This window comes from Pristiophorus japonicus, chromosome 18 (genome assembly GCF_044704955.1).
Source record: "Pristiophorus japonicus isolate sPriJap1 chromosome 18, sPriJap1.hap1, whole genome shotgun sequence".
In the NCBI taxonomy this organism is placed as follows: domain Eukaryota; kingdom Metazoa; phylum Chordata; class Chondrichthyes; family Pristiophoridae; genus Pristiophorus; species Pristiophorus japonicus.
Genome location: NC_091994.1, coordinates 37,596,012 through 37,610,493, shown reverse-complemented (window position 1 = coordinate 37,610,493; position 14,482 = coordinate 37,596,012). Strand labels below are relative to the sequence as shown.

Sequence of the window (14,482 nt, the reverse complement as noted above, 5' to 3'; positions counted from 1 at the left end):
TCACAGGTTAACAACTCTCTGAGTGAAGAAGTTTCTCCTCATCTCAGTCCTAAATGGCCTACCCCTTATCCTAAGACTGTGTCCCCTGGTTCTGGACTTCTCCAACATCGGGAACGTTCTTCCCGCATTTAACCTGCCCTGTCCTGTCAGAATCTTATACGTTTCTATGAGATCCCCTCTCATCCTTCTAAACTCCAGTGTATAAAGGCCCAGTTGATCCAGTCTCTCCTCATATGTCAGTCTAGCCATCCCTGGAATCAGTCTGGTGAACCTTCACTGCACTCCCTCAATAGCAAGAACGTCCTTCCTCAGATTAGGAGACCAAAACTGAACACAATATTCCAGGTGAGGCCTCACCAAGGCCCTGTACAACTGCAGTAAGACCTCCCTGCTCCTATACTCAAAACCCCTAGCTGTGAAGGCCAACATGCTATTTGCCTTCTTCACCGCCTGCTGTACCTGCATGCCAACTTTCAATGACTGATGTACCATGACACCCAGGTCTCGTTGCACCTCCCCTTTTCCTAATCTGCCACCATTCAGATAATATTGTGCCTTTGTGTTTTTGCCACTAAAGAGGATAACCTCACATTTATCCACATTATACTGCATCTGCCATGCATTTGCCCACTCACCTAACCTATCCAAGTCACCCTGCAGCCTCCTAGCGTCCTCCTCACAACTCACACCGCCACCCAGTTTAGTGTCATCTGCAAACTTGGAGATATTACACTCAATTCCTGCATCCAAATCATTAATGTATATTGTAAAGAGCTTGGGTCCCAGCACTGAGCCCTGCGGCACTCCACTAGTCACTGCCTCCCATTCCGAAAAGGACCCATTTATCCCGAATCTCTGCTTCCTGTCTGCCAACCAATTCTCTATCCACGCCAGTACATTACCCCCAATACCATGTGCTTTGATTTTGCACACCAATCTCTTATGTGGGACCTTGTCAAGGCCTTTTGAAAGTCCAAAAACACCACATCCACTGGTTCTCCCTTGTCCACTCTACTAGTTACATCCTCAAAAAATTCCAGAAGATTTGTCAAGCATGATTTCCCTTTCACAAATCCATGCTGACTTGGACCGATCCTGTCACTGCTTTCCAAATGCGCTGCTATTTCATCCTTAATAATTGATTCCAACATTTTACCCACTACTGATGTCAGGCTAATCGGTCTATAATTTCCCGTTTTCTCTCTCCCTCCTTTTTTAAAAAGGGCTGTTACATTAGCTACCCTCCAGTCCATAGGAACTGATCCAGAGTCGATAGACTGTTGGAAAATGATCAGCAATGCATCCACTATTCCTAGGGCAAATGCAGTATAATGTGGATAAATGTGAGGTTATCCATTTTGGGGGCAAAAACATGAAGGCAGAATATTATCTGGATGGCGGCAGATTAGGAAAAGGGGTGGTGCAACGAGACCTGGGTGTCATGGTTCATCAGTCACTGAAAGTGGGCATGCAGGTACAGCAGGCGGTGAAGAAGGCAAATGATATGTTGGCCTTCATAGCTAGGGGATTTGAGTATAGGAGCAGGGAGGTCTTACTGCAGTTGTACAGGGCCTTAGTGAGGCCTCACCTGGAATATTGTGTTCAGTTTTGGTCTCCTAATCTGAGGAAGGACGTTCTTACTATTGAGGGAGTGCAGCGAAGGTTCACCAGACTGATTCCAGGGATGGCTGGACTGTCATATGAGGAGAGACTGGATCAACTGGGCCTTTATTCACTGGAGTTTAGAAGAATGAGAGGGGATCTCATAGAAACTTATAAGATTCTGACGGGACTGGACAGGTTAGATGCGGGAAGAATGTTCCCGATGTTGGGGAAGTCCAGAGCCAGGGGACATAGTCTTAGGATAAGGGGTAGGCCATTTAGGACTGAGATGAGGAGAAACTTCTTCACTCCGAGAGTTGTTAACTTGTGAAATTCCCTGCCGCAGAGAGTTGTTGATGCCAGTTCATTGGATATATTGAAGAGGGTGTTAGATATGGCCCTTACGGCTAAGGGAATCAAGGGGTATGGAGAGAAAGCAGGAAAGGGGTACTGAGGGAATGATCAGCCATGATCTTATTGAATGGCGGTGCAGGCTCTAAGGGCCGAATGACCAACTCCTGTTCCTATTTTTTATTTTCTCATTAAGTGAGTGGGTCAAGTCCATGATAGGGTCGGTTTTACATGGACTGTGCGCGGATATTAAATGGGAGTTCATGATGGCAAGGAGTTTGCTTGCTGGGCCGATTTGGTCTTCTCTCACTCCATGCTACGTTGCAACCTTGCATGTTTTGGAAAATTCATTTGAAACTTGCTTTGACTGTGGAGGTGAAATAATAAGGGATGGGAAAGCAGAAATGGAAGGAAGAGGAGGAGGGGGAGTGCTCATTGAACAGCAAGTCCTTCGAACCTGGGCCTTCATTAACTTTAATGGAAAGCAGCAAATGGAAGTGCTTGGAGAAAATTAATTTGGGAAATATGTGATTGAGAGAGAGTAGAAAATGTTTTCTAATTCCAAAAATAGCTTCAATGCTCAATGGACTGAAAACTGCAGATGCCAGTCGCGGATCAGAAGCTTGTTTCTTGGAATCTTACAGCAGAAAATATTATTCTAAACAGTGAAGTACAAATTGGAGGATCTGTTAAAACTGTGTTGTGTGCTGATCAGTTGAAACCTTGAGTACTCTGTCCATTTTTCATCAAAAAGATGGAAGGGAAACATTCAAGCCCCGGAGGTGGTGTAGAGAAGAGACAAGAGCATTATCCCTAGAGTGGGAGGCCTGAGTTATTCGGAAGAATTGGAGAAAGATTGTTTTTTTCACCCTTGAAAGGGAGTGACTAAGTGAGGCCATCATTGAGGTAGCTGAGATAGTAAAAGATAAATCTGGAGCACTGCTTCACAATAACGCATGACAATAACACAGAGGCATACAGATTCAAACTGGTAAAAGGCAACTGTAGGACTGATAGTAGGTGTTAACTTACTGCTATTGTTAAATTGACCTCATCTTCTCTCGTACTGTTTCATCGTTACTGGTGTCCTGCACTGTGGACTTTGGCCCTTCATCTGGGTTTTCAGTAATAAAACATCTGCTAATGCTTCTGTTTTATGCATTTTTGTTCTTTTTTTTTATGATTGTGTCACAAGTTTTCCAACATGACGAGTTTTTCTGAATTCCGGGATGAGGTTCGGTGGTTAACCAGTCCAAACACCACTGGGTCACCAAAGAAGATGTTTCAGGCGATATCGAAGATAGTTTGTGGGCACCCTGACGGAGGTGGCCTGCGGATACCTTCCCTGAACTGGTATGAAGATGATGACTACAAAGCCTTATTTGGCAGGAACAGCACAGATGAGAAAATGATCACTTTTGACAATTCAACACGTGAGTACTGTATTACACTCTTGGTGAAACTTTAATGGAAAATAATCTAACATGTGACGACTTTAGGCAGTCTAAGCCCAGTTCCCGATGGGCTTGGGCCTGTAGCGCAAAGCTGTCCCTAATTCACTAGTAATTGGCAATTTTATTCCGAGAATCCACGGGATGGCTGATATAGAAACTGGAAAAAATCTCGCCGGGGCATTCCTATGGGGATGGAGCTAAAATGCATCATTGGGGGAGAGTGAGGAAGCTTTACACTGCATCTAAATCCTACAATGCAACATTTTACATTTTATATAGTATCTTTAATGTCGCAAAATAACCCAAGGTGCTTCACCATCTGAAGTTAGACTCAAGTAGGATCCGAATGAGAATTGGGGAGATATCTGAAGGCACCGAGAAAGGTTGAAGGTGGGAAAGGATATACAAAGATGGAAGGGTTTAGGGAGAGAATTCTAGAGTGTGGAGCAGGTTGTTTGAAGGCCCTGGGCAGATGGTAGGATGCGGGATGAAGAGTTTGGAAGAACGAGGGTGTAAGGGATGATAGGGTAACCTGTTTGGGGACCTGGCGTGATTTTGGGATGAGTTGGAATTTAGGGAGGATAAAGCTCAGGAGATGCTGGAAAAATTAAGTCTAAAGGCGACAATGTGGTGAGTCAAAGTTTACGCAGCAGCATGGATGGAGACGGACAACATTTTAAAGGTGGAAGTACACAGTCTTGGTGATGGATGGGATGTGGTATTTGAGCCTCAGTTCAGAGTCGAGTACAACCCTGAGGTTTTGTACCATTGGGTTGAGCGTCATGGAGGGCGATGAGATCACACTAAGGAACTTCTGCTGATGATGGACTTTGATCTATCCCTTGAGCTGTAGGAAGCTCTAGTTCATCCATAACCTGATGTTGGACAGAACATTTATGGAATCAAGGGTGACCATGGAGAGGTCAAATGGGAATGATGCTAGGCACATGCAACATATTGAGGAAGAATTTTCGAGGTTAAGGGTGGAACCTTGGGATATATAGGCGGTGACCTTACCTGAGAGAATGTGGAGGGAACTTTACTCTGCATCTAACCCGTGCTGTACCAGAAGAGATGTTAAACCAAGGCTCCGTCTGCCCTCTCAGGTGGCTTTAAAAGATCCCATGATACAATTTCAAAGAAGAGCTAGGGAGTTCTCTCTGGTGCCCTGGCCAATATTTATCCCTGAACCAACATAATTTAAAAAAAACAGATGATCTGGTCATGAGCACATGGCTGTTTGTGGGAGCTTGCTATGTGCAAATTGGCTGCCACGTTTCCGACATTATAACACTTCTAAAGTACTTCATTGGCTGTAAAGCACTTTGGGACACCCTGAGGTTGTGATAGGCGCTGTATAAATGCAAGATCTTTTTTTTTTTCCATTTTTTTCCATTTTAATGGTGCCAAATTTTCATTTTTTAACTCCTGAATTTTTCAAGATATAGTTATTTTTTTGAGTACTGATGGTTTTAGTAGAATTGTGAGGAGCGGGATGGGGGTGCGGAGTGCCAAAGATGCGTTAAATGTATGTTCTGCTGAACCGAATCTCCTTGCCTTCCATAGCTCCTCACTGTAAAGATCTGATTAAGACTCTTGAATCGAACCCCCTCTCTCGGATTATGTGGCGAGGGATCAAGCCGCTCTTTGTGGGGAAGATTCTGTACACTCCGGATACTCCAGCAACATTGAAGATAATGAAAGAGGTACTTGATTGTGAGATGAAAATGCCACCTTAACTGAGGTGCGTGTGTAATTGTGTGACCTGTGACGGTAAGGTACAAAATCCGAACAAGGTACGAATGTTCACGAGATCTAGTTTGTGTTGACCACAGTGACTGCAGTCCACTTGCAGTTGCTTTGCTGGACCTGACCATTGTTATGCACTGACTAGCTCATTACGAATTTTTGATGGGCAGTGAATTTTCTAACATTCATGACGTGTTGGGATAGGAGCAACTAAACAAGTCTGTAACCGTTTCACCATATCAAGGCTTAGATCTGTCGTTCATGAGTACCTATTATGAACAAACAGAAATGTTTTGACTGACCCAGTTGGTTATTTTTACCATGGACTCATGCTGAGTAAACTAATAATCTCAGCAACTAGTTATCAAATAAGTCCGCTTGTGCTATTGCATTTGGACGTCAGTAAAACTGGCCCACAACAAGCCAGTGCAGGACGACCCCACCATGTCAATCTGAATTGAAAAGCTGGGCTTAAATATGTTGAAGGGTTTCTACACTGGAAATGCTCATCGTTTTCCCCCTTCCTCAGGTTAACAGAACGTTCGAAGATCTCAGTTTGTTGCGGGAGGTGCGAGGAGCATGGAATGAAACTGGACCCCAGATCTGGAAGTTTATGGAAAGTAGCCAAGAAATCCAGCTCCTGCAGGTTAGTGCCCTGCTTACCTCATTTTCATATATGTATCAGTTTGCCTAACAATCTCACCTCTGTGCCAGAACATCGTTGGCTGCAGGACTTGAACACACAATATTTAAATGCGGGACTGAGGGAGTGCTGCACTGGACAAGATTTTAATCCGAGGTCCCATCTGCTGGTTCAGCTGGACATTAAAAATCCTATGGCATTATTTGAAGAAGAGGGAGTATACCCTGGACCCAAATTACTGAAAACAGTTGCTGCTTGTGGACAGTTTCTGGTGCAGGATGACTGTGGCATTTGCCTACATAGCGGTCACTGCACTTCAAAAAAAAAAATTAATTGTTGAAAAAAAAAACTTTGAGACAAATGACACGAATTAGATGAAGGATGAATCGCCTGCAAGTGCTGTGACACAGACGGGGGTAACGTATCGGTGTGCTAACAAAACTACGGCCTACAACAGGTTAACACTACTCAAACTCTATCGGAGTTGTTTGACAGTAGGGCAGAGGCAGCCGTAGCTCAGCATCCCCCGAGGCTCGCATTCCCACAATCCCAACTGCGTCTCCTCCTGCCCAAGAGTTTAAGGATACCAGCAGGAAAAGTTATATTAAATAAGAACATAAGAAATAGGAGCAGGAGTAGGCCATACGGCCCCTCGAGCCTGCTCCGCCATTAAATACGATCATGGCTGATCCGATCATGGACTCTGGTCCACTTCCCTGCTCGCTCCCCATAACCCCTTATCCCCTTATCGTTTAAGAAACTGTCTGTCTCTGTCTTAAATTTATTCAATGTCCCAGCTTCCACAGCTCTCTGAGGCAGCGAATTCCACAGATTTACAACCCTCTGAGAAAAGAAATTCCTCCTCATCTCAGTTTTGAATTGGCGGCCCCTTATTCTAAGAGATGGCCCCTTATTCTGAGAATCAAATAATCCATTTATGTTAAAGACTCCATTTTATAACAAAAATACAGTGTCTGCCGATACCTGCTGAAACGGGCAGTGTCTGGAGAATGTCAACAAATAGTTCAGATCGTGAAGGCCCATTGTGCAGTTGGTGTCAGAAAGATCGTTTTCTGATTCTTGGTGTAGTTCTGACCACCTGGTAGATAAATCTATCTGTTTGACAATGGTAGATTTGCCTTTTCTGTGCCTGTGAGGAGTCGGGTAGTTTATGCTGCATCTTGAAGCCGACGATGGAGCTTTCACCCACTGCTACCACAGTCAGCAAGTCTGTGGAATAATGAGCTAATGGTAGTTGATGTAAACGAAGTGTTGTATATGCAGACTATGGATGTACACTCTGTGTAGTCACTGTGTGGTTTCATAAGATGGAGACTTGTTTACCTAATGTACTATCAATAAGGTTTACACTGTGTATATACAGGCTGGCACCACTAGAGGGTGCAACTGGTGGAGACTGGGGTTTCCTGCCCTGGTGGCAGGGCCCAGTATAAAAGGCTGCCCACCATGCTTGTGCCTCACTCTGGAGTTTGGAATAAAGGACCAAGGTCACTACAGTTGAGTACAACACATTGCCTCGTGGAGTCATTCATAAGTACATTACAGACAACACGAAGGGTAAAGGTCACAGGAGAGGTATGATGTAATGGCCTATAGCTAAGGGATGAAAGCGAGACTTACAACGCCAAGTTAGGAAGACCAGGGCTGATCACTCGACTGAGCTCAGCAACTGTAACAAAAGGACACTTGCAGCCTCTGCGTCATTCTTCTAATCATTTAATGAGTGTAAACATCAGTGTCTCAAACTCTAATTTCTGGTAGGTGGACAAAGAATGGATACCTTGCCTAATTCAACACTATTGTTAAATGTACCTGCCACATTTATTCAAACCTGCTATTTTTGCCTTTCCCCAGGAAATGCTGAAGAACCCTGCTGTCGCCAGTCTCATTGACCTACAGCTCAACTCCACCTCCTGGAGTACAGCAAGTATCGCTAACTTTCTGTCAGGCCAAACTCAGGAGAGCGAGAAGTCCATTTACACCTGGAAACAGGCTTATAGAGAAATGGATCAGATGGTCAACTCTTTGTCACAAGTCATTGAGGTAAGTTCCTGTTCAAACTTAAAGTAGTTCAGAGTCTTCAAGTTGAGGAAGAGATATTCACCTTGGTCAAAGCTTCAAAAATAATCCAAACATGTTAGAAGCCAGGGTAACTCCATAACTTTGAAAGATTTGCAGAAAGTTTGGAGTGTGCTTAACTCCAACTTCAGCCAATACATTTTATTGTATTTTTATGATCAATAATTTAAGGGAATTTCCACATCATATGTACTTGATTTTTGTGTTACATTTCTCAGTTATATGGATTAAGAAAAAAAACTCACAATTATTGCCTCATGGCGAGCTAGCTGTCTGTGTGTTGAAATGAGTACATGAGTATATTTTAATAACTCCTCCCTGAGGTAGTTTCTTATCTGGCATTGTTAATATAAATTAAATTCAAATTTAGCTACGGAGGGGGAGGGAGCCTGGCACTGGTGTTTAGCAGTAAGAATGTCAGCTGACAGTTTCAATAATACAATTCTATAAATATATTCAGAGTGCCACTCGGATGGAAATGTGAAGCAGTCCATGAGGAGCTGGCCTGTCTATTTGGAGGTGGACCTTGAACTTGGACTCTTGCAGATGGGATTTTCAGCTTGGTGGGAAAATATTCTCGGGATATGGAACTGAACGTTATTTATTTAAAGATGTGGGATGTTCTAAAGAAACTCAACCCTTAAAAGGTTTTAAAAATTCTGACCCTGAGCTGAAATGCCGGACCCCACCACAAAGGCGAGGTGATTTAGGAAATTGTTATAAAGTGACGCCAAGCTTTTCATGCTCTAATTGATTAATGTTATCATTTATGTTTTCTAATGCTGCCATAGTAACTTAAATTGAGTATTTTAATTTTCTTTCATACTGTCTCTGTGATGGAGACTCCTTGATGTGAAGCCATCCTTGTTTACAAATCCTTCCATGGCCTCGCCCCTCCCTATCTCTGTAATCTCCTTCAGCCTCATAACCCTACGAGATGTCTGCACTCCTCAAATTCTGCCCTCTTGAGCATCCCTGATTATAACTGCTCAACCATCGGTGGCCATGCTTCAGCTGCCTGCACCCTAAGCTCTGGAACTCCCTCTCTACGGGCCCAAGTTTCCACATGATTTGCGCCTGATTTTTAGGAGCAACTGGTGGAGAACGGACTATCTTAGAAATCGCAATTCTCCACATTTTTTTTTTCTGCAGTTCTAGTCAGGTAGAACAGTTCTACTTTGGAACAGAATTTTTTCTTCAAAAGGGGGCGTGTCCGGCCACTGACGCCTGATTTCAAAGTTTCCACAGTGAAAACGTACTCCAAACTAACTTAGAATGGAGCAAGTGAAGATTTTTGTTGAACTGAAAAAACCTGTTCTACACATTAAAAAATCAGGCGCAGGTTACAAATTAGGCGTCCAGAACGAGGTGGGGGGAAGGGAAGTCATTAAATTCTACAATAAATCCTTATTTATACTCATACAAATATTATACAAATAAATCCAACCTGAATAAACATTTATAAGCAAAGAAAAGATTAAATAAACCATCTTCCTACCTGTGTGAAAGTGCTTCAGCCAGCCTCACAAGTTCGTTCGTTCGTTCCCGACGGCGGGAGGGAGGGAGGGAGTGCGAGCCCGACCGCAGCGGTGGGGGGGGGGGGGGGAGAAAGCTGTTCCAGATGGCGGGAGGGAGGGAGACAGTGAGAAGGCTGCAGGAAGCCTCAGTGCTGATGTGCTGATGGCAATGTGACTTTATTAAAAAATGTTCAAAAACTAAACAGCTACAAACAACTACAAAAATGGCCGAGTGCCAATGTTTCCTTCACACTGCGCGTGCGCGAACGCTCCAACGCGCACGCGCAGGGTTGCCGGCAGGAATAAAACTAATTTAAATAGTACCCGTCCCCTCCCACTTATAAAATCGGCGCGAGTGTAGGTTCCGCCCCCTGGGCGCCACGCCAGGCAGACAAGGAGCTGCAGAGCTCTCCAGTTTTTTTTCCGGCGCCGTTTTAGGCGCAACAAACGGGCGCCCAGCTCGGAGGGGCGCCCGTTTTTTATCGTGTGGAAACTTGGGCCCTACATCTCTACCCCTCTTTCCTCCTTTAAGATGCCCCTTAAAACCTACCTCTTTGACCAAACTTTTGGTCATCTGCCGTAATTTCATCTTATGTAGCTCGGTGTCAAATTTATTTATTTTGTCTTATAACACTGCTGTGAAGCGCCTTGGGGAGGTTTTACTACATTAAAGGTGCATTATAAATAAAAGTTGTTGTTGTTGTAGTAGCTGTGTGGAATTTATCCCACTGTGAAATGCACTTGCATTGCCAGTGGACTTCGCAGGTTACTGGTAGCCTCTCAGTCGTGGGTTAATACTCCATGTCTCCATGCAGGCACGTTCAATCAGTTCCCTAAAGTGATTAAAAGCACCTTGTATTTAATGTATTTAAATAACATATAGATGTGGCAGTCATTCAGATGTGACAACATGTGTTTTATTTACTGAGCGAAACATGTGGAAACTCATTTGATACAACGTCTCACCTTTTTTGATTCAAAGTTTTGAGCTAAAATGAGAGGCTGTACAATTTACAGGTGCCTGGTTATCAACTGCACTCAGTGGGCATATGTTCGCAAATGTTAGCTGCCCAAAGTGCTTGGTACTTTGGATTTTACAGTTGTACTGTGTGTAGTTTGAGGAAACGTTAATATAGTTTTTGGTATATGAGAATCATTTGAAACATTCTGGTGGGGAATTGCTGATTCAAGTATGAAGCAGTAAGTTCTTGGTCTTTTCTTTCATGCTCTGCACAATGGTCGTTAAGGACTACACCAAAAGTTATGTCTAACCTATGGGGGCCGAAGTTCACCGTGCCCGAAGGGACGGGAAATGCAGGGTGCCGCTGTGGTTTGCTGATTTTCCCACCTCGAGCTATATTCAGCTCGGCGGGAGTGGGTGGGGGCGGGCGGGGGATTTGAGCGGTGTGCACTTCCGTCACAACGGCGGGTTGAAGCCGCTGTAAAGGTAACATTCCACCGGTGAGCTCTGCAGCGTGCGGGCCGCTGAAAAGCAGCAAAGACAGGGATTCTCAGCTGCAAAAAGGTAAGAATTTTCCCAGCACTGCCCCCGTAAGGTATTCGAATCGGTGCTCAAACGCGACACCGCTGGAGTGCTGCCACGATTGGGGCCCTTTTGTAGGGAAAAAGTTTGATTAATTTTAGTGTTTTTATTTCAGATTACATCATCCACTGTATTTATCTTTTCATAGTTTTATTGATTGTTTTGGCTCCATTCAACCTGTTGAGTGCTGCTTTAGAGGTTTGCATATACTTATGTACAACTTTCAGGTCTGACTCTTTAGTGGAGGCCCACGGGCTGCCGAGACCTGCTTGGCAGGGTTCACACTGAGGATGGGAGGCGTGTTGGGAAGGCAACACCTGGGACATCTGCTCAAAAGCTGGTCGGCACGCCGTCAGCACCGTACAGATGGGCAGCGGGCAAGGGAGGCAGCAGCCATAATTCGTTCATTCTGCACCAGACCAGTGTGCCCGCCGTCTTCACCAGCCCGAATCAGGATTGCGATTGGCTGCTTGGGGAAAAGGGATATCCCCTGTCCACTTGGCTGCTCGCTTCTCTGCGGAACCCCAGGACAGCGCCAAAGCATGCATACAATAACGCTCATTGTGTATCATCGAGCAATGCATCGGCATCCTTAAGCAAAGGTTCCGGTGCCTGGACCGCTCTGGTGGTACCTTTCAGTACTCTCCTCAACGGGTCTCCATAATCGTCGTGATCTGCTGCATACTGCACAACCTGGCCATCATGAGGGGACAGCCACTGGAGGTCGAGCCAGCAGTACCACCTGAGGAAGCGCAGGAGGAGGAGGAGGGGGAGCCCCATCGCCCCAGAGCTAGGAGACGTCGACCCTGGAAGGGCCGGGTGCAGACTGGCCAGCACCCTCCTGTCCTCACATACATGGAGGTGCCCGACACCTCCCCTGCAATCTCCCTCCATGCATTATGTACTGGCGGTCTGCCAGGTCTCCCCACGTCAGGAAACAGTATTCTTCTTCTGTCCTCCACACCGTCCATCAGTGTCTCCAATTTCGGGCCCATAGTCCCAAGGAACACTCTGTCAATAATTCTTTTTCCATTGGACAGCAGCAATTTCACCCCAGCCTTTATCTTACAATTTTTCCTGTCCTCTCCTGAAGGCCCCGAAGGATATATTAGAGTTCATAAGAACGCAAGAAATAGGAGCAGGAGTCGACCATTTGGCCCCTCGAGCCTGCTCCGCCATTCAATAAGATCATGGTTGATCTGATCTTGACCTCAACTCCACTTCCCTGCCCGCTCCCCATAACCCTTGACTCCCTTATCGTTCAAAAATCTGTCCATCTCCACATGAAATATATTCAATGACCCAGCCTCCACAGCACTCTGGGGAAGAGAATTCCAAAGATTCACGACCCTCTGAGAGAAGAAATTCCTCCTCATTTCCGTTTTAAATGGGCGACCCCTTATTCTGAAACTATGCTCCCTAGTTCGAGATTCCCCCACAAGGGGAAACATCCTCTCTGCATCTACCCTGTCAAGCCCCCTCAAAATCTTGTACATTTTAATAAGATCACCTCTCATTCTTCTACCCAACCTGCTCAACTTTTTTTCATATGTCAACCTCTTCATCTCGGGAATCAACCTCATGAACCTTCTCTGAACTGCCTCCAATGCAAGTATAGTTGTAGTAGGATCTGTGGAATTCTCTGCCCAAGGAAGCAGTTGAGGCTAGCTCATTGAATGTGTTCAAGTCACAGATAGATTTTTAACCAATAAGGGAATTAAGGGTTACGGGGAGCGGGCGGGTAAGTGGAGCTGAGTCCACGGCCAGATCAGCCATGATCTTGTTGAATGGCGGAGCAGGCTCAAGGGGCTAGATGGCCTACTCCTGTTCCTAATTCTTATGTAGGACCACCGCAGTACAGTTGTAGCAGGACTTCTCTGCTTTTATACTCCATCCCCCTGGCAATAAAGGCCAACATTCCATTTGCTGCCTTAATTACTTGCTGTACCTGCATGCTAACTTTTTGTGTTTCATGTACAAGGATCTCCAGATCCCTCTGTACCTCAGCATTTTGTAACTTCTCCCCATTTAAATAATAATTTGCTTTTTTATTTTCCTACCAAAGTGGATAACCTCACATTTTCTCACATTATACTCCATCTGCCAAATTTTTGGCCATCACCTAGCCTGCAGATTCTTTGCATCCTCCTCACAACTTGCTTTCCCACCTATCTTTTTGTATCATCAGCAAATTTAGCTGGGCATTAGGAGTCCACTGATGCATCACCCAACTTGCCATTACTCATGATCAGAGACAGTGTTGCCAGGTTATTTAACTGCTCTTGTCGTCACCAAACCGTCAACTGTCCTTCCGTGATTGGATAGTAACTGGCAACTCTGGCTTAGGTTGTCCCATGAGTTTTATCTTCCTCAAATTAAACCCATAAACACAGATCAACAGTCCCAGAAAAAAATAATATTTCTGCCTTTTTATTGTGTGATGAACTGTGTGTAATGTTCAAGAAAATAAGTCTTTTTATTCTGTTGAGAAACTCGGGTGAAGGATGAAGACACACAGAGTTGGCCGGCACCAAGTTTGAAAAGAGTCGGAGAGACTAGATCAGGAAGTAGTGCTTGGGTGACGCCAAGCTTAAAAGTTTGTAGATTATAGAAAGTAGGGAAGACTAAAGGAGGAGAGGAGTTCCATAGCAGGCCAGAAAAGAATGAGTTGGAGTCGAAGAGAAGTGATGATTCTTGATTTCAACTCTGAGGAATCAGGAAGGAGGAAGAGTGCATTCGAAGAACAAGCTTAGGAGGAGCGAAAGAGGAAAGTTCAGAGGAGCACTGATCACTGACGATAGGGAAAGGTGAGAGAGTCCCGGTGGAAAGCGACAGAGCTTGGTAAACAAATCTCTCAACTGATTTTGTTTATGTGGACACCTGGTGATCAGCTCTTGTTAGAATGTCAGTCCCCGAGCCAGCTGTGCTCGGTTTCTATTCTCCGTTCTCCGTGGAGTCCCTCCACTCCTCTCCATGCTGCCTCTGGCCTCGGGCACGCAGTGGGGACCTTTGCCTCGTGTACACGTGCTGTCTGTGTGAGCAAGTCCCTGCAGTGTGGATGGTGCGACTGTTCACTGAAGGAAGCGTGCAGTCTCGGGCTTGTACTGGGTTTGTTTCAACATGAGACCTGTATCAGAGGCTTTGTTCTTTGACACCTGGGACTCGTGTTACACATGGTAATTTTAAAGGTAGCTGTGTGTGGGGCGTCAGGGTCATTTCCGCCATCGATTTGTTTAGGCCGAGGCGAGAAGTGAGACACCAGACATGGTGATTCTACAAACTGTCCCCTCGCTGTTGCACTTTTTCTGTTTGTTGTGTCTGTAAGCACTCTAGTAATGACTCCACGAGGCAAGGTATTGTACTTGAACTGTTGTGACCTTAGTCCATTTAATGCAGCTTCTGAATGAGGATACAGTGAGGTGAGCTCCCTTTTGTACTTGGTTACCTGCAGTGTGCAGGTGACCCTTGGGTCTCCACCAATTGCACCCTCTGGTGGTACAGGTATAGTGTATACAGTGTGAAG

The 14,482-nt window shown here is 45.1% G+C and overlaps 1 protein-coding gene across 3 annotated transcripts in view; it reads left to right on the top strand.

Annotated features, from left to right (window-relative positions):
- LOC139228665 (phospholipid-transporting ATPase ABCA1-like) overlaps positions 1 to 14,482 on the top strand; it is a 218,882-nt gene that overhangs the window by 108,721 nt on the left and 95,679 nt on the right. For 2 of the 3 annotated variants that reach the window (XM_070859893.1, XM_070859892.1), the window contains exons 9-12: positions 3,149 to 3,386; positions 4,974 to 5,113; positions 5,686 to 5,802; positions 7,675 to 7,863. In XM_070859893.1, the coding sequence (XP_070715994.1) occupies positions 3,149 to 3,386; positions 4,974 to 5,113; positions 5,686 to 5,802; positions 7,675 to 7,863 (684 nt within the window). Of the gene's footprint in view, positions 1 to 3,148; positions 3,387 to 4,973; positions 5,114 to 5,685; positions 5,803 to 7,301; positions 7,578 to 7,674; positions 7,864 to 14,482 lie in introns of those variants that run through there. The other variant, XM_070859894.1, reaches the window with a different exon arrangement.